The sequence below is a fragment of the Ctenopharyngodon idella genome, chromosome 18 (assembly GCF_019924925.1).
Source record: "Ctenopharyngodon idella isolate HZGC_01 chromosome 18, HZGC01, whole genome shotgun sequence".
Lineage (NCBI taxonomy): Eukaryota > Metazoa > Chordata > Actinopteri > Cypriniformes > Xenocyprididae > Ctenopharyngodon > Ctenopharyngodon idella.
The window spans coordinates 17,421,701-17,449,106 of record NC_067237.1 but is presented as its reverse complement, the minus strand read 5'-3'; the positions used below and the strand labels follow the sequence as shown (position 1 = coordinate 17,449,106).

The window sequence follows — 27,406 nt, the reverse complement described above, 5'->3', positions numbered from 1 at the left end:
GTGTGTTCTACTTTTTATGTTTTTAATTTATGAAACCACTGTAAACTTTATCGTTACATTGTATATGGTTATATTACAATGCTGTCATATTTTGTGAAGGCAATAATTAGCTTATTTTGTTGCAAATAAAAAAAGCCTGAAGATATTAAATACGCTCCCAACTCGTAAACTCGGGAAAATCCCGAGTTTCCCACTTCTTTGCGGTGGCGTACACTTGAGTTCAACTCGTAAATATATCTTTCCGATATGACTTGAACGCACCATATGTTTGCCTATCAATAATAAAGTACGAATGTTTGCTTAGTGTACAACTGTTGCGCGAAATGTAATCGTCTTTACCTTGACTGGAGTCGTCACCAATCAAAACTTTGTTAGCGTTATTCAGTCGATGAAACGACGATGACGGCTGTTTCTGTTCAGCTCTTCTGTGATTGACAGCGAAGTGGAGCATATGCGACGGTTTCTGAGCAAAGTAACAATCAGATATGGTAAAAAAAAAAATATATATATATAGCCTAATTTGGCTGCCCTCTGCAGTTTACACCGTTAGCGGTCTAATACAGCGCTCGTCAATGTCAAAATGATTGAGATGGCCAATCAAATCAGAGAAGGCGGGCTTTACTCTTCAAAGAAACCAATAAGCGGGAATTGAAGCTTCTGTTGTAACGGTCAAGGTAAGACAGGCTATATAGCTAAATATTTAATATCTGACAGCTGTTTTACGATAGAAATGTTAAATTAAGTTTTTGTCGGTTTGAATTGAAATGATATAATTCACGTTATTAATGTACTGTAATTCGTACGTTACAGTAATAATCGTTAATATCGTTTGCAGCATATTTGGCATAACATTAAGAGTGAATGTGTGCATAATGTGAATGAATTTAATGAACCTGCTTAACTGGCTTTCATGGTAGTCTTTCAGTAAATTCACCTTAGAAAATTATTCATAAACTCAAAGTATCGCTCAAATATTTTTTGTCATATAGCCTATAAAATATATGAAACATTATTTATTTAAAATAAATTATAGTAGAACTTAAAAAAAAAAAAATAATTATTCCTTTAATTCTCTCCTTTGAACAAGAAGATGTCTGCCAGCCATTGTGCTTTGATATGTCTGTGCTCAATAAATATATTATATTCATGTATAAAAAAAATAAATAAAAAAAAGTGTTCAAATGGTCCAAATCTTCCAGACATAACGGCTAACAGCAGGTTTTCCTGATCTCTGGGTCATGGTTATTTATTTACTTATTTCAAAAATGGAAAAATAAATAAATAAAAAATGTAAAACACTTTGACAGACAGTCAGAAATGCTTGAAGTCATTCAGTGCTTTGAAACCAGTTCCAAGATGGCCGCCGAGTGCAGGGGTGGTTTGTTAGGCTCCACACTTGCCCCTTTGTTTAACCTTTTTTTACAATCATTTTTTAGCTCATTTGGAATTTTTCAACAATTTCTTATCAACACTAAAGAAATCTTCGGCCAAGGATGGATTTTAAACTTTGGAAAGAGGGAGTCTTGTTGCAAATGTCTGCTGTGTTTGTGGTTCCTGATAAGTCCATGTGGCTTTGGTGTCAGTGCTACTGGAAATGAAACACAGACTACATTGGTCAAACTCATGTCCATGGTTGATAGACCAAAATTGAACTTCTTCAGCCAAGGATACCACATTATTTACTCTAACTGCTGGCAAAACAATCATCATCAAGGCAAAGAAAGTCATCAGCATGTCAAGAGAAGTAAGTGGATTGACTGAGTGTAATCCAGGCTGCAGTGTAAACTGTGGTGCAGAGATCAGTGGACTATCAGGGTGTAAGCTGGGAGATGTTGGGTGTTTGGCCAAACTACCCTTGAATATCTTACAGGATGTGTCCATGCTTGAAACATCAGAGCTCTGTATTAGTCCTGTCCTTGATTCAGAGAGTTTTGGTGAGTCTAAACCATCCCTTATCTGTGAACAATATAATGTGTTGTCTGGAGTAAAGCAAACAAATAAACAACAGGTACTTTATGAAAGCTCAAAGACAAAAGGAGCCATCAACCATGCTGCACAAAAACAGAAAAAGTTTCAATTATTTCAGACTGTAAACCATGCCAGAGTGATTTGGGATTCAAAACTCAAACCAAAGGGTATTTTAGGGGGGCACCTGAATATCCGAAGTATTATATCAAAGAGGGATCAAGTTGAGCATCTGCTTATGAACTCAAACATGGACTTCTTAGCATTGAGTGAAACTTGGTTGTCTACCAGTACACCAACATGCATGATTGATGTTCCTGGTTATAGCTGTTACAGAAAGGATAGACCATCACGAAGAGGAGGGGGAGTCATGATTTATATTAAGGATACTTTTAAATGTGCTGAAGTGAAACTAGATATTGCTGGATCAGAATGTTTGGCGTTAAATGTTATAATGTCCCCAAAAATGAATTTTAATGTTGTGATTCTGTATAATCCACCCTCACATGATTCTTCTTTTTACTATAATTTAGAGGAATTGTTGAAGTTTTTAAATTGTCGTACTGAAACTATTTTGAAACAAAAACTGTGAAACTGTGATGAGAACTATTGAAAAAATTAGTGCATCCCTATACCATGGCTAAATTCAGATATCCATCAACTAATGAAAAAGAGAGATCTTGCTTTGAAAAAGTCTTTGCTAACAAAAACACAGACAGATATATCCTAAGTTTTAAATTAAGAAATAAAGTATTTAGTGAAATGAGGATGGCGAAAACTGTATATTTTGAGCAATTGATTGCAGAGTCAGGAGGAAATAGCTCATCTCTTTGGAAGTGCATTAACAAACTTTCTAAACGAGAAGGCACACAAAGAAAACCATTGTTGGAGCTGCACATAAATGGAAGACTTAGTACTGATAGCATTGAAATTGCCAATGAATTTAATAAATATTTTATCCAGTCTGTGGAAGAACTTGCTATATGTTTTAAACCTGTACAATTACCTCAAAATGCAATAAAAGACACATCCTCATCCTTTTATATTTCTGAGGTTGATGAAGATAAGATACTTCAAATTATTAATCAATTGAATAATTCAAGGGCTAAGGATATATTTGGAATGGATACCGCATTCGTAAAAAAATATAGTGCTTGTCTGATAAAGCCCTTGGTAAATTTGATAAATTTATCTATTAGAGAAAGTAAATTCCCCTCAAATTGGAAAACTTTTATTATAACCCCAATTTTTAAGGCAGGGTCAGTTGATGATGTTCAGGAATATAGACCAATTTCTATATTCTCTGCAATCTCTAAAATTTTGGAAAAGTTGGTTCAAGTATCAACTACTTAGAAAAACATGATCTACTTTACTCTAAACAGTTTGGTTTTAGGCCTAAGTATTCGAAAGAAATGGCAAATTGCTTTCTCACAGAATTTATTAAAGGAGATTTAGATAATGGTAATGTGGTAGGCGCAGTGTTTTTAGACCTCAAAAAGGCATTTGATACTGTGAATCATGAAATTTTCTTAGAATCGCGAGATCAGTGTGTTAAAATAAATGATTCAAGATCAGCTTTACGAAACAATTAGATGGGTCTCCCTCAAGGGTCAATTTTGGGTCTACTATTGTTTTCCCTTATATGTCAACAATTTACCAAATTGTTGTAAGGAATCTAAATGTCAGTTATATGCAGATGATACAGTCATTTATGTATCGGCACAGACTCCACGCTTAGCTGCAGATATATTAACAAATGAAATGACTGTCGTGTCACAGTGGCTGCAAAACAACTGTTTGACCTTGAATTGTTCAAAAACTGTCTCAATGTGTTTTTCAGTTAGGAGGAAGGAAATGAATGGTTTTATAACTAAGATCAATCAAAAGGCAATAGAGGCAGTTAACAATTTGAAATATTTAGGTGTTATTTTAGATTCTCATTTGAAATTTGATGTGCATGTAAAGAGACTGTGTAGAACAATCAGAACAAACCTGAATTGTTTTTATATGATTAGACCATATATATCTCTAAAAGCAGCTATGTTATACATGCATGTAATGGTCTTCTCACATTTATCTTATTGTGTGACTGTTTGGAGTCAGGTTTCTCAACTGACTATCAAACCTGTTAGATCTCTATATAAGCAAACACTAAAAATTTTGGACAAGAAGCCAAATAGATGGCATGTTCTACAAAAATGCTTAGTTTTGAAAATTTTATAAATTTGTCTCTTATTAAAATGTTTTTTAAATGTGTAAATAGTCTTGCTCCAGAAATTATATGCCAATTAATATCAAAACAGAGTAGTAAGGGGATCACTACAAGAGGTGCAACTAATCAGAATTGCACAGTACCAAAGAGAAAAACTAAATTTGCACAATTCACATTTTCAGTTCAAGGTATAATGCTTTGGAACAGCCTGCCAGCTGAACTGAAAATGCAAACAGAGTTGAACATTTTTCAAAGAAACTTAAAAAAGTGGTTCAAACAAAAGCAGGTTTGTGAACACTGATGGTCGTGCACAGTCTCAGCTTTTTTATTATTGTTATATTTTTTACTTTTTGCTTAGTTTTTTGTGTGATTATTGTTTTACTGTTGTTAAAAAAGCCTAACCAGGGACTGGGGCTGCAAATTAGCCTTTGGCTAGAAGCCTGTATGTGAAGCATCGGCTGCTTGAAATTGTAGCAATGTTATACTGCATTGTCCCTGTTAAATAAACTAATAAATAAAAGAAGCTTAAAATCAATCCTATACAGTTCAAATTAGCTAGGTTTTCAACGTGGTTTTCCTCTTAGATCTTGTAATCTAATTTTGTAAGTGTTTGTGGTACTTGTAGTTTATCTGTATTTGTCAAAACAGTGTAGTGAATGCATTGCAATACTGTCATTTGTCTCTACTGATGCATATAACTGCAAGTCATCAGCAAAAAAATTATAATTCTTTCATATGTATAAATTATACTGCCTAGAGGGATCATACACAATCTTTTCACCCACAATTTGTTTTTATGTTAAGGCTTTGAATTACCCTGCCTTGTTTGGCAAAGTTACATGAGAAAAAAAATGTTACCAGGGATCTTAGACAGTATATTATCATTTTATTTGACCACATGGAGTGATGATAGTCATTTTGATCAGATAGTACATTAATTTCCTGACACTTACGAGATTCCCATATATCCTGCCATTTATATACTTTCTCTCTCTTAGTGTCTGACTCTATTTATTTCCCTCTCTCAGGTAATGACCAGGCATAGAACCAATCCTGGAGATGCCGAAGAGAAGAGATATTCTTGCCATCGTGTTAATTGTGTTACCATGGACCCTCCTCATCACTGTGTGGCACCAAAGTGCAATTGCTCCCCTGCTTGCCATCCGAAAGGGTACCGGCCTCTTTTACATACAATGATATGTGGTGTTGCAGTGCCAATTTTGTTATCAACCAAAATGTGACAAATTTCTGCACAAAGCCTAATAGACTCTCTGATTAACTCATTCGATTCATTTGTGCTCATTTGAATATGGTCATGTTAGAAAAGAAATTTGCATATCATTATTCTCATTATTTAAGTTATTTTCCTGTTACTTCAATACTAATGTTTTCTCTCTAACCAACCACAAAACCATAAGTTGAACAAGTGTACTTTGTCTTTCAGCTTAGTTTGCTATTTCTTGTGACCTAATTAAAAAAAAAAAAAAAAAAAATCACTATGCATGTAGATAAAAACAAATCCCACTTTCTAAAGCATCAGCTGAGTTTGAGTTCATGAGCCTCACTTTAAAAGTCCAGTGACTCCAATGAAATTACCCAGCAGCTTCTCATTTATTCAACTGCAGAAGATTTCTCCAATAAAACCACTCTCTGAGGAGCATTTCTGGTGGCTTTAAGTCAAAATGACCAGTTTGCACATCTACAGTTTAGTTTAGCATCCACATTAAAACACTTATGTAAGTGGATGATTCACATACACAAGCTGTACAAATGGCCTGTTATTTATGGGGCATTTGGGCCAATCTAATGGCTTCACAACAAACAACTAGTCACTGACCACCCTTAGCTCAACCAACAGGGAGATATGAGCATTTGAAGATCTATACATCTAAATACTGTATATATGCATGTCAATAGCATAAGCTTATGGAGATTTACAGATGTGTATTCATAGAACTTATCATGAAGCAATTAACGTGGGTTTGTATGATGCCTAGGAGGCAGTGAACATCTGGACCGTTAATGGAGTGCGCTAATCTACTGGTGCTAAAATGTCTGAAGTGAGAGCAGGGCACTAATTGAACAGTGATAAAGATCTGATATGTGAGGTGCCACCATCATTTCTGCCCTTAATGAGCTATCAGCAGGATTGTGTCGGAACTGCCCACACCATCATTTTGTGAAAATATTCTGGAAGATATTTGGTAACACTGTAATTATTTTAGAAATATCATTCCAGCATGCTCATTTAAATCACACAGAGGTTTAACAGAATAGTTCAGCCAAAACTAAAAATTAATTCTTTCCAGGAAATGAGAAATTTTGAAGAATGTACATACCACTATGTCCTAAAAAGCTCTGAATTGACCTCTGCCATTAATAGACTGACACAAAGGGTATAGGAATTCAGCCCCGACCCCAATTAAACACATATGAACCAGCAATTCAAACCCTGCATCCAAATATGCCTATTTCAATACTATACAAAAAAGTGCTATATGGCACTAAAAGTTGTTCTTGGCTTGTAATCATAGGGGAACCACTTTTGATGCTATGTAGCACCATATCTTTAAAGGCGCTCTATAGCACCTTTATCAAATGGTGCTATGTAGAACCCATAAGAGGTGCCATATCGCATTTTATTTCTTCAACAAAAATTGGGCTAAACAGCACCAATAGTGGTTCTTTGGCTTGTAAAGAACCTTTAAAGGGGCTTAACAGGTTCTTTGTATGGCAGTGGTGCTATATAGTACCTTAACCACCCCAAAGAACCACTGCAGAACCTCTGAAGAACCATACAGGGGCTTAACAGGTTCTGTATGCAGTAGCGGTGCTATATAGCACCTCAGTCACCCCAAAGAACCACCGAAGAACCACTTAAGCACCAAGATTTGGTGCTATACAGCACTTAAAGTGGTTCCCCTATGATTACGAGCCAAAGAACCACTTTAAGTACTATATAGAAACTATTTTTTTTTTTTTTTTTTTTTTAAGTAGGCAAAAAACAGTACGTGTACGTATATCCAAATTCATTGTATTCATTAAACAGTAGGCGAAAAGTACCCAGATGACCTACTACCGCATTCTGAAGTGCACATCTAATGGGCACTTTGCTATCCCATGAGACCATGATAGAGGATTTGTGAATGGCAGTGAAGCGATGCAACTGGTCACATGACAGTGACAACATGGCAGATACAGGCTGCATCCAAAAACTTAAAAATGCTGCCTTCGGAGGATTCATTCCAAGGTAGGAAGGCATCAAGGCACATCCAAATCCGATGTTAGCTTCACTTCCTGTCACCTGAGATACCTTCATCTGATCAATTCATCTGATCAATTAAAAGGAAGCATAGATGTTTCTTTTCCTGCCTTTGATATCCCACAATCCTGTGCGTTCCATTCGGTGACAGCTAGAAAAAGAAAGATGGCATCTGAAAGTTGCGGTTTCTGGTCAGTTTGTGTGTAAATGTACATTCTGACCAACATTTTCCACTTCTGATGTCATTTCTAGAGAGAAATTATTACTGTAGTAATTACATTTTTTAGTTATCACCAAAGCTTGCTCTCTTTTGCTGTAGATCATTAAACTGTAAGCTGCCTTTTCAAAATCAGTGATAAGGTCATTAGTATATGTTGCCATAGATCAGGGGTCTCCAGTTTATGTCCACATTCCTGCAGAGTTTAGCTCCAACTTTCTCCAATACACCTGCCTGTGTGCTTCTAGCAGTCCCAAAAACCTTGACTAGCTGATTCAGGTTTGCTTATTCAGGGTTGGAGCTAAACTCTGCCGACCAAATTGGAGACCTCTGCCATAGACATTGGAATTGTTTCAAAACCATGTTGCTACCTAAAGAAGTAGTTATATTCTAATATCAGAATTTTCTGAAACAATTTCTACTGCTGATTACAATTTTTTTTTTTTTTTTTTTTTAGAAGAATTCAAGAATATTAATGAATTTAATATTCAGTAAATTAATTAATCCACTCTTTACACTTATTTAAAATGCATGATTATAAGTATTTCAAACCATTCAGGTTGCATTCCAAGTCTTTCAAATCCAAACAATTGCTTTATGTGAGAAACACCAAATTTGATCATCCACCGACACACTGAAATCCCAAAAACATTCGCTTACACAGCTTAGATGCCAAATGCTATATTCATCATGAATAAACTGAGTCATATTGACATTACTGGTGATATCATTAGCATTAATATGCATTTATATTAATGTGCTTTCATGGTGATACTTTTTATAATTATGCCAAGATATTCTCCCAAATTTCTCCTTTTGCGCTTCACGAAAGAAAGTCAGTCATATGGTTTTAGAACGAAAGGAGAATTTTCTTTTTTGTCTGAACTATCCTGTTAAGAATTCAAGAGCAGATCATGCAGAACCTGTGCTTTATGGGTTTGAATCAGTGCCATCTACCACTATAGAGTAACGGTATTATGATCTCCTGTATTATGGTTCCTGCTCTCACCCTCTCCAGTCTGTCGCCATCTAGTAAAAGAGATCTTAATCATACCAGAGCGACTAACCATCCACCGGCAACGGCTAGCAGGTACTTCTCTAAGGTTTGAGGCATGCGTCAGACATAAAGAGAGCAGCCCTGGAGTGTGCTAATGTCTTAATTCTCTTTCTCTGTCTGGCAGATGACGGGACGGAGACTAGGCATGAGACCGGCCCAGCCACGGACTCAAAGGAATACTGCTCACAAGACAAGGACATAGTGGAGGTGGTCCGTACAGAATATGTGTACACAAGACCTCCGCCCTGGTCCGACGTATTGCCCACCATCCACGTCATTACCCCAACATACAGCCGTCCAGTGCAGAAGGCAGAGCTAACGCGATTGGCCAACACCTTCCTCCATGTGCCCAACCTGCACTGGATCCTGGTGGAGGACTCTCAGAGGAGAACCCCTCTGGTCACGAGGCTTCTGAGGGAAACAGGGCTGAACTACACACACCTCAATGTGGAGACCCCACGGAACTACAAGCTGCGAGGGGACACGAGAGATCCCAGGATTCCACGTGGCACCATGCAGAGGAACCTGGCTCTGAGATGGCTACGGGAGACTTTCAACTCCAACAGCAGCCAGGCGGGAATTGTCTACTTTGCAGATGACGATAATACGTACAGTTTAGAGCTGTTTGAGGAGGTGAGTTAAGATGGGTGTAGCAGTATTCCCCATCTGAAAGGATACATAAATTGTGTATTGTAACATCAATTATTGGGTGTTAGTAAGTGACTGCATCAATGGAGTAAGCAGATTTACTCCATTGATTAAATAATAGCTTTGTTTGAGTGCTTCAAGTGCATAATCATTTGACTTGGCGTATTATATTCCCATCACTCTCAAAGAAAGTGAAATATTCATCATTAATTTAATGAACCCCTATTATGCTATTTTAAAGGGTCCTCATTTTGTTCTGAAGGTCTCCTACAGGAGGTTTACATGCATACAAGGTCAAAAAACACTTTGATTTTCTTATAATATACATTGATTGCACATCACCTCTCAAAGAGTCTGAAAACGGTTCATTCGAAGATACAGTTTCTCTAAAATCCTCCTTTCCGCGAGCCTGCTCTGCTCTGATTGGTGAGACGGCCCAATCTGTTGTGATTGGTCTACCGCTTACAAAGTGTGTCGGAAACGAAACGCCTATTCCCATATCTGAATTTCAGCTCTGGGGGCTTCCTCAGGGCTTGATACACAGTGATATGAACAGTAACGATGGTGTTGCTTTTTCCATATCCATTACAACGAGAGTCCTTTGGAATTGCGTGCAGAGAGGATTTGCTTTTGCAGCGCTGAAAACAGCATCTTCTCGACATGTCAACAACACGAACCAAACTCCTCCAGACTCAGCTGCAGCTACAATGTGAGGGTCAAAGTAGACATTGTTTGCAAGCCGCCAATGAAGACCACAAGTTGGCGTTATATGTTACATAGGTATGTAATAAGAAGTGAGACTGGAATTTCAGACGACTCGTTTCGGCAGTTCAGAATTGATTCTTTCTTTTAAGAGACAATAACTTAATTTGTCGTGATCTTTAAAACTTTACAGACCTTTTACATTCACAAACGGATTTATGGAAAAAGCATAATAGCGGGAACTTTAATTCCTAATAGTTCACCCAAAAATTCAAATTCTGTCACCATTTACTCATCTTTTTTTATTAACCTGTTTTTCTGTGGACAACAAAAGATATAATAAAGAATGTTTCATATGATGAATGTCAATATGACTCTTTAGGCTCCAAAAAGGACATAAGGGAGTGAAAATAATCCATATGACTCGACTGGTATTCCAAGTCTTCTGAAGTGACACACTCACTTTGTATGATGAACACAGATATTTAATCAAATTAAAACAGTCATCAATGCCCTGACTTTCATCGTATGGACAAAAACCGCTAAAACATTCTTCAAAATATCATGTTCCACAGAAGAAAGAAAGTCACCATCCAAAAACATGTTTGGAAAGGTTTGGAAACATGAAGAAAGTCATGTAAATGATGACAAAATTTTCACATTTGGGTAAATCATATTTGGGTCTCGTAATGCTACAGGTAGGAAAATACCCGTCAGGACTTCCTTATGCTTCTGGATGGCCTTCATTACATGAAAACATCCCCGGATTTTTGAGACGCTGCTCTGAAAAGAAAAATCATTGATAGTGGGTGGTGAAAAATGATCAGGCACATACTTCTGAAACACTGGCAACAAAAGACACAAGACTATAATTAGGGTTGAACAAAAGCTGCCATTTCTGTTGATATATGTGGGTTGTACATTTTAAAAGATTAATATTCACACTTAACATACTTTCAATAGCATGGTACTTTGCAATAGAATGCAGATTTTGCAACTTGGTTGCCTTTTAAATCAGGTCTGGCCTTTAATAATATGCGTATAGTATCATATTAATATATAACATGATTTGTTATGATGCTTACATGAATCAGTGCTGATCTATAGAGCCACATACTTAATTACATTCTAATTTTATTATAAATTTTAATGTGCGAGAGACTATGAAAATCTAGCTGCTTAACTCCAGCTTTCATTCAAGTTAAATTGATATTCTATCTTTGTTTAATGCACATTTTAATTTTTAAACAAGTTAGTTTGAGATCAAACAATAATTGGGAGACTCCCTGCAGTACCGCCACAGATCCCCTATGGTCTGTGGACTCTGTTGAAAATCCTTGCTCTAAATATTAAATCTTAGAAAATGTATCACAGTTTGTAGTTTAAATATAATGTATTTAAATAGCAATATTCTGAAGATAAACTAGTTTCAACCCCACTCTAGGCTGTTCCTATCTAACTTAAAAGAGCCATAGTTGTGTGTGGCCTAAAATCAATGACCTAAAATGAGAAAACATCACACAGAAGAGCCAGTAATACCTTTTACCTTTTAAAATGAAGATATAGTAACAGTTCATGAAATATGCATTTGGTCTTGTTTAAAACAACCATGCCTGCCAGTGTGTATTAATTATTAAGGTCTTATTAAAACTGCTTAGGCAGGCACTCTGAACGAAAGGGTTTATTTACAGATGCTGTGTATTTTTACCCCCAATCTCCTGGCTTTCTTTTCCACTATTGACTCTGCTGTAAGTACTCTGAGCTCAAGGGACACAAGCCACTTTCCCCTCTCCTCTGTGACTACTTTGACTTGACAGAATCATTTCAACATGTCCTATTCTGAATAATGAGTCATCTGTATGTACGTCTAGGTCAGGCCTTCTCCAAAAAAGGTGGATGAGAAGAAAATTTACTGTACAAAAATAAAACGAAACACAGTATAAAAAGCATAGTGTGGGTTAACTGCACAAAACATAGAAAAATGTTGCATTATAGGAGACAGTGCCTCTACATCTTTGTGATTGGCTCTCCTAAGTGTTGGAAACACTAAACAACTGACCCACTTGGACAATCAATCACATTTGGTCACATGATCCACACCCGAATCTAAATGACATATTCGACATTCATATGACATGAAATCCACCCTTTTCTAAAATATAATGGCAACTATAAATTTTCATGTACAAAGACTTTTATGTTGTGTGACAAAAAGTGCGTATTATAAACACAAATTAAATTGATCAAATTAAATAATTACCATCAATACAGTAGCAGTATAGAAGCCAAAACAAATCATTAAAATATAATCTGGTATCAGTAGTATTCAGCTGACTCTAAGTCTATTTTCTACCCATTTTTAAAGTAAATGTTAGATGTATAAACCTAAAAAGAAACATTTGCAGTATTTACTGGTAAAGCACTTTTTGCAATATTCTGAAGTGTCCGACTCCGGTTTGAACAATGTAAGGCTGAACACCGTTACTGACAATCATCATTTTGGCTGCGTGAGATTCTCCAGCTTTGTTGTTGTTGAGCAACCGAAGCGTGAGCTGTTAAAGCTCCGCCCTCTTCTGGAAAGGGGGCCGGGAGCAGCAGCTCATTTGCATTTAAAGGGACACACACAAAAACTGTGTGTTTTTGCTCACACCCAAATAGGAGCAAATTTGACAAGCTATAATGAATGATCTGTGGGGTATTTTGAGCTGAAACTTCACAGACACATTCTGGGGACACCAGAGACTTATATTACATCTTGTAAAAGGGGCATAATAGGTCCCCTTTAAGTTGCTTGTTGAACGTAAAACGTAAATGGAAAGTAAAACTTTGAAACCACGTAAATGTCAGATTGAACAAACGATTCTAAAACTTTGCTTCTCATGGTGTAAGTCCACTTTACATTACCATCTATTGGTTCTCTTCTTTTCCTCAGTTCAGAATTCAGCATGAAACACTTTAAATGAGGCAAAAAGCAGAAAACAGCCGTTCATTATGTGAAACTAGGGCAGCCTCAGCCCTCCCCAATGACAGCTAGTTTAGAAAAGATTAATGCCTGAATCTGCAACGAGCATGCATCCTTTTCAACAGTTTCCGATTCCAGTTGTTTTTGTTTCTGCCAACAGGTACAAAAAACGTCGCTCTCTTTCTTTAATGAAAAATGGCAGTGGCACAATATAATATTAGTAGCTCAGGAAGTAATCAGATTGAGGGTCACATTTTGGCCAGGACTGTTCACTTAATGCCTTATATGGTGGGGAAGGGTCACAGTCAATTACATGAGCTGGATTTGGATCAATGCGGACAGCCTATAACAGTTCAGTCAGCAAAACCATCCTTTACATTTAGCTGAGTCTTAATTTATTTTTTTTATTTTTACAGACACGTACAGTAGTGAGCAAGTGGTTTTCGTAAATTAGAAAGAGGCACAGTGTTCCTTTCGATCCATAGTCCTTTTATAGTTCTTTGTAAAAGCTCCCCTTGGATACAGTGGAAGATGCATTATGGGTATAAAGACAACTGCTTCACTGGCCCGCACTAGCCTTCACTATTCATTAGGCAGTTTCCTTTTATGATGTGGACCACTTGCGCTGGGCGGCACACAAAGCATTTGGATGTAGAAGTGTAGGGAGCGTTTGAAGCAGGAAGATTAAAGGAGGATCTGTCCCTCTTTCTGTTTCTCACTTATTCTCTGTCTTTCACCGATCTCTGTTTACCTCCCGTGACCTGCTCAGGATGAATCCTGCTGTTAAGATTTGTTTGTATGTGAATCCCTGCACTGTCCAGAACATGATCTGCAGTCCTGATGTGTCTAATCAGGCCTGAGCCTGTGCTGCCACTTAGAGAAAGCACACTATAAACAGCAGGTGAATTGCCATGGACATGATGAAAGTTTTGTTGCATGTTTGTACAACAGGGCTGAAAGTCCCCCAGAGTACAAGGCCATTTTGATTTTATTTCAGTCCAAAACAATAAACAGATTTTATTATGAATTCTTATGCTCACCAAACCTGCATTTTTTTAAACCATTTAATATAACTATTTTCTATTTTAATATAGTTTCAAATCATTATAAATGACTTTGCTGTCACTTGATCAAATATATGCATCCATGCTGAATAAAAATATATATATGTATAATATATATATTAGGGCTGCCCCCTAGGAGTGGACTAAACGTTAGCCGACTAGAAGAGGCTTAGTCGACCAAGTTGGGTCGCAGGAAGAAAGAAAAATGTACAGGAAGTGGCGAAGTCACGCAGTCCGTGAGGAACAGATCATTAACGGCGGGTCCTTGTTATATTTACAGTATGTCAGGCAGGAAATCCAAACATTCCCCTATCATCCATCGACCTCAAATATGGCTTATCATTTGAAACATGTAAGTAATAGCAACTTTACATGGCTGCTCACTCTAATGTTAACCTAGATAAATGTGCGCTATTATATCCAAGTGTTCGTGCAGAGTGTGTAAGGCAGCTAAAGTATATCACGCTTTACGGCATGGAATGGAGGCGCTGACGCGATCACTTGCATTTTTTCAACTTATATGACAAAAAATGACAGTATTTTATCAGATAAGAGTAATACATCATTCCAAACTGTAAAGGGTCTACTTTTATTTGTGTACACACAATAACAACAAAACGTTAAATAAAGAAAACAAACAGGATGCGCTTTCTGCCTTCTCCGACTCCCTGAACAGCAGAGCGTCACATAAATTAACTGAAACTCAGCGTATAGGCTACTTGCCTCACAGACATGAGAAATATATCTATAGAAAGTTTGAAATGTCTACTTTTAAATTAACCAATTAGAATCGAAAACAAATACTCTCTGATTATGTAATCCATATGAAAATTGCATTTCTCTCCATAGGCGTGTTACTGCGGAGAGGACGAGGCAGTCGACACTGACTCAGAAAACACTTGTTTATTAATAAACAATTAAAATGTTATTTTATAATAATAAACTTATATCCAAAATTTATTCGGACACCTTGGACATTTATTCACTATAGTTTAAAAAAAATGGTAATAAAATATGACAAGATCTCAGAGTTAAACTGTCAAAAAAATAAAAAAAATCATAAGTCAGATAACACTTAAGAAAAACATGGTCAGGTCAAAGTGTCTGAATAATTTTTGGTTCCAAATTTTTATCAGTTTTACTGGTAGTCCACTGTATGAAGAATTTTTGGGTATAATATGTCACAGTTTACTTTATTTTGCTATCCTCACTTACATAAATGAACTATAGTGTCCTGCACCCACTAGAAAAATATATCAAAAAATATAAAAAATGTCTGAATAATTTTTGGTTTGACTGTATATATAAAGAGGTTTTTGTAGCCTAAATAAAAGAAACTAAAAAAGAAAAATAAATAATCTCTCTTTTCTGCAGATGCGGTCAACTCGTAAAGTGTCGGTGTGGCCTGTAGCGTTTGTTGGAGGTTTACGGTACGAGTCTCCAAAGGTTAATGCAGCAGGAAAAGTATATGGCTGGAAAACCGTATTCGACCCTCACCGGCCTTTTGCCATTGACATGGCAGGGTTTGCCATCAACCTGCGGCTCATTCTGTTTAAGCCTCAGGCCTACTTCAAGTTACGAGGGGTGAAGGGAGGCTACCAGGAGAGCAGCCTGCTCAGAGAGCTGGTCACTCTCAATGACCTGGAACCCAAAGCGGCCAACTGCACTAAGGTGAGGAGACATTTTACAGTGCCATTATTTACTCAATTGTTGTCATTGTTACAAGCCCATATGTAGTTTTTCCAGTAAAACTTTATAGCTTTATAGCTCAAGCTTTCTTTGTATAACAATGCAGATACACGTATGTACTGCTAGCTAATGAGAGGTCTGTAATCTGGGTCTGTATAAAAGGTGTTTGAACTGGTTTTGCTGACATTTTTCAAGATAAATTCTCCCGTGCTTACAAGTACTAAATAATCCACACAATTATTAGTGAATGAGACCCAGTGGTTTTATTTGGAACGTTATGAAATAATAAACTATATAAATAATAAACTACTCATTTTATACATGGTGTCAAGTCTCTCTCTTCCAAAAACACCCAAGGACAACTGTTAAAAAAAAAAACCTACTATTCTCTCACTATTGTATCACAGTGTCTCACTCTCTCTGTACTAGCTTATATTTTCTCAGCAATTCTGGAACAATTTGTTGCAGCTTCTCATGTTACTGACTCACCAGGATGAATCACTTCTGTTGTAGTATTCATGATTTGTCACTTTGGGAAAAAAAGTCTTATAAATGTAAATGTGTGACACAAAAGTGTGTATGAGAGTGTGTACATATAGAAAAAAAACTGGCTAATTAGTGTTTTAATTGGTGATTTGTGCAGTGACTGACTAATTGGTGCATTAATTGATGTTACTGAGCTCAGGGGTGTCATACTTGAGACAAAACTTCACTAGGATTTAACCATTTACAGGCAGACAAACCAGAACCAGTTCCTGGACTTGCTGTCCATTTACCCCACAGAAAAGAACAGTTGTACAAATACAGCTGCATACCATCTCATCTAGTTTCGAGATTATTCCTTAAGCCTCATTCAACCAGAGCAACTCAACAGACACATTGTTGCAACTGGGACTGTTAACCTCCGCTAGCAGCCTAAGTGGAAGTGGGGCCCCCCAAACCCATCTCCACATAATTATAAATTATTTATGAGGGGCAATGAGCAGGATGATACTAGTTTCTGAAAGACATTAACAAGGGAGATGGAAAAGAAAAGATGAGTCAGACAGTGTTTCTTCCTTTGGACATTAACAACAATTTCCCAGAAGTTTAATGAGGCAGATGATTATTTTTTTGTTCTGATTGCTTCATCTTGATGGCATAAATAGGTAGAGTAAAATACAATGCACATTCAGTGTTCGACATTAATGCTTGTCTGGAGCAACTGCATTTTTTGAAGGGGCAAATGAAAAATAATTTTTTTGCCTGACCAGACAAGTAGCCAGTTTGAAACATCAATAACACAAAATAAGAAATTATGCAAATGTCACATTGATTTTAGACAACGATTATATAACATTATACAACATATACAGTAGTCAACATTTGAAGTGGCTTCAAAAAGTTTATCAAAGTTGTCCTAAGAAGAAGGTTTTATGACAACTTTGATGAAAGGTTTTGATCCACTTCAAATGTTGACTACTGTATTTTAGACACAATATTGACTTTTTTCTCCATTTTGCCAATGAAAATAGTTGTAAACAAAGCTACAGCAGAACGGTTGCATTCTCAGAGTAACACACAGCGTTACTGAATGATTCAGTGTTCATCCAAGTGGATGCTGCACACTGGTGGTGGATGAGGAGAGACCCCTGATACGATTGTAAAGCGCTTTGGGTGTACAGTAGTACATATGAAAGCGCTATATAAATGCTTCATTCATTTAATGATTCAGTGTTTTTTAACGAATCGGGTGAGTCAATGATTTAATGACCCATTCATGAATACAGTGGGTGAATTTCATCTGGAAGTAAGCATCCCTATGCTCTACTCACTCTGAAGGGCAGAGCCCTTGAAGTGGGGACTTTAGAGGGAGCTGGTCACTTGCATGTCAAAATACTGTTTGGAACGTACTTAGTGAAGGGAGCAATGAAATAGAATGTGATTTCCTCATTATCTTCACCTGGAATATTACTATGAAAACAATGCGGCATCCATCACCCCATTAGCTTTTCTTAAAACAGGAATTTGTTATTATTGCTGTTTATACGTTAACTCAAACTCTCCCGCCATCTACCTTTAAAATGAATTGCAAGGAATCACCACCCTGGGTCACATGACCATAAACGATAAAATTACTTTCTTGAAGTGACGCATGTACCCTTCGCTAACAGATTTGTGGAAGGGCCCTTGAAATGATTCAGATATTTAATTTAGCTTGGAATGCCCCTACAAATGGCATCCCCTTCTCAAAGTGCCCTACAAGGGTGCAAAAATGCCATTTGGAATTTGGCACTTGCTGCCACCTACTGGTGGTTTAGCTTCATATAGTGGTTTAATTAAAACAATCATTACATTTTTCCCAACATTTGATATTTTTTTTATGCAGCTGTTAGCAGTGTAAATGCATTCATGCTACTTCTGTGCATCTTTGATCAGTCTGTCTAAATATTAAATGCCACTTAAAATGCAAATGTTTCCTCTACAGTGGAAAGATGGATTTTGTTGATGCTGATACATACCTAAAGAGGTTTGCGGAACTTTGCACACTGGATGTGAAACTCCACATCTTTAAAATAAGTGAACATTTCAGAATCCTGGAATATAATGCATCATGATTGTCCCAAAGCAGTGTTAATGTGCACAAAGACTTCATCCTAGTCTTTAAGATTGTACATTTTAATGTTAGAAACAGTAGAGCTCAACTAAAGTTGTATTCGTTGGCAAAATGGTAATGCTAGTAGTGTTATACAAGTTATATTTTAAAATAAAAACTAAGCGTAATTTCCACCAAATTGAAGAAACAACTTCAAAACAAGTCAGGCTAATTAACAGTCTCAAGTTTTACATATTGATGCCAATTAAATTAAGGTTATCATAACGCTACTTTACGAGATTCTTACATTAAGGCATGTGGGCAGACCTAGTGGAGAAAAAAGGTGAGGAGTTTACTTTGCATCTGTGTAAATTTACTGATAAAATGTAAGAATTTGACATGAAAGTTTTAAAAAATCCTCAGCACTTTAGACCTGTACCCAGAGAAATGTTCTCATAGAGATGTTCCATGCTAAATTTGGATATACGCTGTGGATGGTATAGTGCTGCTGAGGAGGAACTTCATATCTGTGAGTGTTTGTGAGCATTACCGTGTAGGAGTGCACATTCTAGGACAGAAAGTTAGCTTAAAGATAAATAGAAAGACAGACGGAGCAAAAACTATTCCGAAAACAAGACTTAAAGGGATAGTTCACCCAAAAATGAAAATTATACCATGATTTACTCACCCTCAAGCCATCCTAGGTGTATATGACTATCTTCTTTCAGATGAACACAATCAGAGATATATTTAAAAATATCCTTGCTCTTCCAAGCTTTAAAATGGCATTATAATGATTTTGCTTTATCCTCTGCACTTCCGCGTTCATCATTACGTCATGTGTCGGGTCAGAGGTTACTCTTCCGCCACAAATCGATTAATAAAGTTTTAAATATGGATATTGTTTTCTTACAAAAACCCATTTCTTCACTTCAGAAGGCCTTTATTAAAGGGATAGTCCACCCAAAAATGAAAATTTGGTGTTTATCTGCTTACCTCCAGGGCATCCAAGATGTAGGTGACTTTGTAGGTGACTACGTCTGTCAGTCGTATAATGCATGTCAATGGTAACTCCATCTATAAGAGTCAAAAAAACATGCACAGACAAATCCAAATTTGTCTGTGCATGTTTTTTTTTGACTCTTATAGATGGAGTTCCCATTGACATGCATTATACGACTGATAGACGGCAACGGTTGGAGTTAAAAATCATCATTTGTGTTCTACTGAAGAAACAAAGTCACAAAACAGAAACAAAATCTCACCCCCCCATTCACTACCATTATAGCTATAAGCTTGGAAGAGCCCAGATATATTTAAATATAACTCCGATTGTGTTCATCTGAAAGAAGATGAGCTTGAGGGTGAGTAAATCATGGGATCATTTTCATTTTTGGGTGAACTAACCCTTTAACTAAGATCAAATCTAACAGTTGGGTCAATGACAAAGACAGTTATTCCAACCCAATCATTTTTTCTTTAACCCTTCTTTTTATTCAAAAATGTATTTGATTTCAGACATTAAAAACATTGAATTATCATAATGTTTCTATCCAAAGTTGTGAATTTAACTTGTGTGCAAAATTGGAAAATCGCATAAAACATAAAGCAGCATTTCCTCCCATGTGTTCAAGAGAACAAAATCGTCACTTCCTGGGAAACTGGCGCAACATAACTGTAATAAAAATGGAAGTGGCTGCAATCAGGGAACCCACTGTGGCTCTTTATTCCTAAATAATAAATTACTTGCAATAATAAATTGCTTACAATTTCAATGTATTTTTGAATACAAAAATATAAAAAAAGACCATGATATCACTGACCCGTCATTGTGAAGCAGTTCATCATGACAACAAATTATCCACTCCATAAACCATAATGTGTTTCTTTTTATTATTATTACAGATTCTTGTGTGGCACACACGGACGGAAAAACCTGTCCTGGTGAATGAAGGCAAGAAAGGCTTCACAGACTCAAACGTGGAGATCTGACATCTGCTTCAACATCGGTAATGAAAAAGCAATCTGTTCAGGCTTAATCACGGTGTCACTGAGCGAATACAGGGTCATCGAAGGACACGAGACCATGTGTTTAAAATGCATCTGGCCCTGCTAAGTGACAGAAGTGTGGCTCTGTACAGATGTACCACTGAACACTCCTCTTACTTTGTGTTGCAGGGATGCTTCCAGCAGGACCCAAAAGGGAAAGGCAGGGAGTTATTACCAACTACCAACATTTTTGAACAGTTTGGATGTATTTTCCTGTAAACCACAACTAAATGAGCTCAACAATATGGACCTATTATTCTAAAGCACAGATTAGTCTTTTTTTAAGGCAATATCATCAGTATTTTGCGCGAACAAAACCAGTGGGCACTAGCCACGCAGAGACTGAAAGAAAATTGTGATGTATATTGATGAGGGAACAACTGTTATAACTGCTCACTTCCAGGATTTTATGAACTCTGCGTTAAGAAGAGACAAAAAATGGTTACAACAGTCTCAAAGGCTGACCAAGAGCGAACGGTCATCCATTTAAGAACGTCGATGTTCCTTCGTGTCTAACAGACTGATACTTAAACATAAAGAAGGGAATGTCTTCTTTTTTTACATAATATGTATTATTACGTTTGTTTTTGTTGTTTACATCACTGTCTTGCTAGCACAGCACTACTGATATTTTGCCTCAATTCAAGTTCAGTGTTACTCTGCGGTATTAAACCAGTTCTATCATATTCCAGGGCTAGCTGCTATACTGGATTTAGCAATTACAACGTTGTAACACGGTCCTCGTGACTAAGACCTAAATGATATGAATAGCACTTGAATTTGTTCCTGTGTGTCCATTGTTCCTGTTAGGACATGCGTTGTAAATATAACTTAAAGATGAACAATCAGAGACTTTAAAAAATAAAGTGATCTAGCATTCAACAGAACAAGCGATGTAACTACTGTATTTGTATTTGAGTTTAAAGTAAGAATCCATAGCTTTAGTTTACTATTACAGCATCCATAATCCTTCACTCATGTTCAGAGAGGTTATACCAAAGGAGACGGAGCGGATGGGTATAGGGTTTAACAATGTTAGTCTTCAGTATTAATTGGGCTAGCCTCCGAGAGCCGCACAGAGCTCGCCTCAGTAAATATTCAGACAAATTTATATGTCAAACCGAAGCTTTGGGCTTTGCAGAGGGGATCTGTCTTGAAGATATGTTGCTGTACTAATGAAGCTAATGCTGAGACACCTGGGAATCTAGAGCGAGCAAAATCTCTGCTCGCATAAAGCATAGCTATTTTCTTATATCAAAAACTGTGAGCATGTGAATACTCAAAGCGCATCACTACACATGTGCAAAAAATCTTAACATGTACTAATATTATGATAAATCTGGCCTGATTAGCATTAGACTAAATTTGTATATCTCTTTAAGCTGCCTTTTTACTGCTTAAGACAGATTATAGACCCAAAGTCGTTTATTTCCAATGGTCTGATCCTCTGCGGATTCCGGTATCAAGGGAAATCAGGTCTCCATCAGGACCCCAAGTGATACTCACATAACTTTTAATGGGTATTCTCTTTAGTGCCTGATTAAAATTACTACAAAATCACGTTATATGTCATTTGAACTATGTTATAATGACCATTAATGTCTGTTTTAGTTAACTTACATACTAGCTTAGCACACAGATTAGCCTGATTAGCTTATACACTATGCACTTGCATTAACCCTATATGTATTCACAACAATCTTTAATGTAATTATGTATTACATTAAACCACGCTATCGGTTTTCTTTATAAGGCGCGTTATGGAGGAAAATGCTTAACGTGTAATTAAACGTATTACGTTCATATGCGCTCATCTGTTTATCTGCACATAGTATGGTTTATTAATAAGTTGTGTACAGAATCTGATCTTTTAATATCACTGGTAATGCATTAAGCCACGTTAAGCTTTTTGACTAAGTGATCCAACTCTGTCATGTCCTCTATCAGTATGCATGACACTGTTCGAATGCGTTTATTCTCAACATTTTATTCTCAACTTTTTTTCTTGAAATTTAATGATTTTTTTCTCGAAACATAACGACTTTAATCTCAAATTGGTTTTATTTATTTTTTTATTATTGCTTGGCCCTAATCCTCTTCCGTATGGTACGGCAGCAAAGTTCCTTGATTATAGAGTACCACAGGGATGACGTGTTTTTGTAGGCCAACCCGGAAGTTAGCGGCGCACGGGTTCCCTCGATCGAAAGCCAATGAATTTTTCCCATAGACTTTTGGAAAATCACAAAAAATAAGCTCTGTGTTTAACAAAGGGCTATGACACTTACACGTTTTGTCTATCAAGATAATCTTTACAAGTTAACACAATATTTATACATTTTGAAGCCTAAATAAATTCGTCAGATATAAAAAGCTAACAGTAGGCTATAAACGGACTATAGCACACCATGGTCGCGGATCAACGTCAACACCACCAAGCTTCCTCAAACTTTATTTAGAAAACAACTTTATTTAAATGCTCGCTGATTATGATCTGCGCTGTGTATGAATACTTACTTTTTCATGAGAAATGCTGTCCAAATGTCCTGTTTGTCATGATGACATCTAAAGTCCCCGTCAAAGGAAGTAGTCCCTTTTAGCAACTTGTTAGCAACCGCCGTTTTTAAGACACAATAAAGGTTTAAAAAATCACAAGTGGGTTATAACTGGTGTGTTTTATGTCATAGATCAAAACGTGAAAATATTTAGAGGCTTTGTTAACCATAGACTTTATTTCAGGCGATTTAGCAAAAACCCATTGACTTCAGGGCAATGGAACCGGAAGTCCTAAAATGCTAACTCACTTCCGGGTTTTGCCTACAAAAACACGTCATCCCTGAGGTACTCTATTAAGCCGGAATGGGAGTATAGTTCCTAGCCATATCGGCCTAGAAAATTGCAACTTTTAATTTTCCGTCGGTCTTCGTACACGATGTAACTACAAAAGAGTCAAGTTTTAAATAGACTCTAAACTCTTTGGTCATTTTTGAGCGAGATGCTAACAGATTCAATGATCTATGCTAAGCTGCAGTTAAAAGTGCTACCGCCAGACCCGGAGATCGGATGAATGGATTAAAAAACTGTAAAACTTAACTCTAGGGGAGTTGGAAAATTAGCCTATTTTCAAAAATAGTGGCGTGTTCCTTTAACTGATAGTTGATGGAGACCTGATTTCTTATGACAGTTTCTCAATTTGTACAATAAAACAACAGCATGAGACAGTTTGTCCGTATTCGATTTACTAAGCGCGTGAAGGGAAACTATCAATAATTTATCTAACTTTATCCTAAACACCAACTGCTTCGGTAGAACGGAAGTTATGAATAAATAAACATAATTTATGTTGTTTCTATTCTCCAAAATTAGTCATTTTTCCTGCATGATTTCAGGTATTTATTAACCACAGCATGGTAAACGGAGGGTGAATGCTCGGGCCGTGCCTGAGACACGAGCGGAAACACAGTAGCTTCACAAACTTCATAGTTAATTTCATGGTCAGTTGAAATTAACTTCATAGTTAATTTCAACTGCCACTAGGGGGCAAAGTGCGACAGCCGTAGAGTGAAAAGTTGACTTGCCGCGGTCACGCTAGACTAGACTTTGAGGAGCGAAATTTCTACAGACACTGCAATTGTCGCAATATGACATCACTCTGCGGCGTCTTTTTTTATTACTTCAACATAAAATACATCAAAAAGACAACCTACTCCACATTACTGTAACGCTGCAGATTTAAAGTTTGCTTTTGTTTCAGCTAAAAGGTGCTGTGGCGTATCAATCTTCTATTGTTCACACTTAATACGAATTCGCAGATCAGAGTTCACCAAACTCAAACTTTGGAACAAAGCGAAATGCAAAACTTCTTTCATGTAACCCACATTTGTATGCGTATAAATGGAAGTCAATGGAACAAAAAGTCTAGTGTAACTCCCCCTTTAAGCTTAAAGTATGCTTAGTTTTTTATGCATACGCTAGGACGTGAACAATGTACCCCAACCCCACGTAAAATGTAGAGAACCTGCTCACTGCATAGTGAATGGGTGGAGCGTGACGTCCAGCTCCCCCTCTCTGGATGTAATCTGTGCATAATGGGTGGAGCTAGAAGGTCCAACCACACCCTAACCCTACCCATAACCATATCCCTCCACCAATGACAGCTGGACGTCATTTGGCTCTGCAGTGAGCACCACTTGACAATGCACGCTCAGCTCATGTATGAGCTTTTTTTTTGCACTAGTTAGTGTGTCCACAAGGTGGCAACACTGATCCAACTATATGCTTACAGCGCGCAGTCACCAGAACAGTATGCACGTACTGTACGTGCGCAGGATTTTTCTAACCACATGTACAGTGTACAGTCAGCTTGCATATACACTTCCTTTTTTTTTATTTGCACTAATTAATTTGTCCACAAGGTGTCAACATTGGCCCATTTCTCACACGGAAAAAAAAAAACAGGAGACAGAACAAGAACAACAAAAAACTACTGAAGACGGCAACAAAAATAGGCATCCGCGTGATACAGAAACAGATACGCGCAACTCTTAAATGAGTACAAAAACATTTTTTAATCGCTCATAACTTTCGGAGAGAAATAGCGCAGACACAGTACAAGGATGGGTCTTTCTAGCATGTGTCAAGTGCCTGTTTTTGCACACACTATCAAATGAAGTATACTTTGAAAGGCTATGCGTTTGATTCGTTTTTTGTTTTTTTATTCATGTGCCCTCGTAATCTTTAATCAAAATAACTTCCCCTCGCTCTTGCAGCAACATCTCTTCTCTGATGATATGTTTACTGGCGTGAGGGCGGGGCAACCTGTCACTCACATGAGATCACAGCAATAGCAAATCACAACGATCCAATCAATTCCCAATGGACAAAATCAAGTCCCGCCCTAAATTTTTCCTTGTTTAAGAAGCCGTTTCACTCTGATATACATCACAATAGGGAGGAAAAGTCTATTGCAAATTCCGTTTCATGCCGAATTTAGGCATTCGCATCAAAACTTAAGTATATTTTGGGCTTTAGACTGGCTTCAAGTCTCATAAGATTGATTAAAGTTTTAAAAGCAGCAGCAGTTCATTGCAGCCCTCTGCAGAAGCTTTAACAATCATACTGTAAACACTCATGGCATGAAAAAAATATATATACTACTTAACCCTGAGCACAAAAAGTAAAAAAGGAAAGAAAGTAAGCAAGCAAGCTCTCCAGCTTTTTCACGTTTCATCTGGAAAACACTTTTACGGGTAGATGTCGAGTTTTGCTGCATTACTTGTAGCTATACATAAGCAGTGTTAAAAAAACACGGTCAAGCACAAAGATTTCATATGTCTGACCTTAGAACATTATTTAAGGAATGTTCCGCTAGTATTTTATCAATGCCATTTCAATGTTGCTTCGTTTCAAAAGATTTGAAAGCATTCTTGTCACTATAACAACCCATAATTAGCTCATTAATCAGTTGTGAGGCTTAGGGTGAATGTTTAATGGAACAAAAATGTTTCAAACAACCTCCTCCTTGTGGGATGTGATGGATTATTGCTCTAGGACGTTTCAGGAAAAGCAACTCCTCATTTCTTTGTAATTTCTGAAGTTTGTGCGAATCAAAGACTTCACTGAGCACACACACACACACATAATGACACAGCTCTGCGCTCTTATCTACGGCTAACAAAGTACCACATCCCTACTGCGTTTCAAAAGACTCTTGAGCTCACAGAGGCCTTCAGAGCGGCCAGACAATACACTTGCAGACTAATGAAGGACAGGGGACTGTCATTAAACTGAAAGACCACATTTATTTTATTTTTTTTAACTTGCATCTTCTTTTATTGTGCAATTAGCAAGCTGAGTCCATTAAAAGATGAAAACCATAGAAAAAGGAGGACATTATTCTAGCATTCTGACTGTCTGACACGCTTGCGATTGCTTTTATTTGATTCAGATCTGTGTTTCCGGTATTTCATTAGTCTGCGGTCATAAGGGTCAACTTCTCTGCCAGATTTGTTGTCATTTCATGCTCAGAAAAAACATGTTCCCATCCTTTCTTTCCACATTAACCTCCAGAGCACATGAGTGCATGTATGCTAACAATGCAAGACAAATACAATGTCACCTGTTAGTTGCTAAAATGAAACTGTTTGCTTTAGAACAAGAACACAATAGCTAAGGCAAAGCAAAATATAAAGATGACATATGAACATGTGAATTCATTCATCAAAAAAAAAATGCCTTCTAGCCTGTTTCTTTTCCACAGCTGCATCTGTTTTGTGTCAGACGCTGCCACAAATTCCCCACTTAATGTATTGTTGAAGAAAAACAACTGTTGTACGAGGTTTATGTATTTATTCTATATTGATATATTTATGTATTTATTTACACTGCAGAGTCTTTTCTTATGAAGCTGAACTTCTGAAATTCCGCTCAAATATAAAACGCCTGCATCTGTTTCTTTCTTATTCCATGAAACACAACCAGCACAGGTCCACTTGTTTTCTCATACTGCTGCTGAACTGGGACTTGATTGATGGACTAACAAAACATGCGGCTCATTAAAAAGCTGTTGACGAAACCGACACAGGTTATGACCCGCAGCACAAGCCTCCTGTTATCAAGGACATCTCTCCTGATTTCGAGATCTATAAATCTGATTCCAATCCACATTAGCACAGTTGTATAATCATCCAAAATCATGCCAGGCTGTTTGGTCATTTATTTTTGTAAAAGTGATCAGATTTTCCACATTGCCCACTAAGTGCTTTTGCTGAAATTAGTATGTTTGCCCAAAAACACCCACCTTCATCTTCTCTCTTACTTGCAAGATGAAACATTTCTGCATGTTGCTCTTGTAAATGTTCTTCTTTTTGTTCCACAGATCATCTCAGAATGAAAGAGAATAAAAATGTCAGAAAATAATAAATGTGTTAGGAAAAAAAGACTGTGTTTTGAGTTATTGAATGTGTAATTCATTATAGTAGGGCTGTAACTAACGATTATTTTTTTTG

At 37.0% G+C, this 27,406-nt stretch overlaps 1 protein-coding gene across 6 annotated transcripts in view; it reads left to right on the top strand.

Annotated features, from left to right (window-relative positions):
* The window catches only part of b3gat1a (beta-1,3-glucuronyltransferase 1 (glucuronosyltransferase P) a), an 84,052-nt gene extending 59,184 nt beyond the window's left edge, over nucleotides 1–24,868 (top strand). For 3 of the 6 annotated variants that reach the window (XM_051869938.1, XM_051869936.1, XM_051869937.1), the window contains 6 exons: nucleotides 5,206–5,348; nucleotides 8,675–8,746; nucleotides 8,838–9,346; nucleotides 15,464–15,760; nucleotides 20,259–20,362; nucleotides 20,532–24,868. In XM_051869938.1, coding sequence (XP_051725898.1) covers nucleotides 5,237–5,348; nucleotides 8,675–8,746; nucleotides 8,838–9,346; nucleotides 15,464–15,760; nucleotides 20,259–20,345 — 1,077 coding nt within the window. In that variant the 5' untranslated portion in view covers nucleotides 5,206–5,236 and the 3' untranslated portion in view covers nucleotides 20,346–20,362; nucleotides 20,532–24,868. Of the gene's footprint in view, nucleotides 1–1,328; nucleotides 1,745–1,769; nucleotides 1,935–5,205; nucleotides 5,349–8,674; nucleotides 8,747–8,837; nucleotides 9,347–15,463; nucleotides 15,761–20,258; nucleotides 20,363–20,531 lie in introns of those variants that run through there. The other 3 variants (XM_051869940.1, XM_051869939.1, XM_051869941.1) reach the window with 3 other exon arrangements.
* Nucleotides 24,869–27,406: the final 2,538 nt, after the last annotated feature.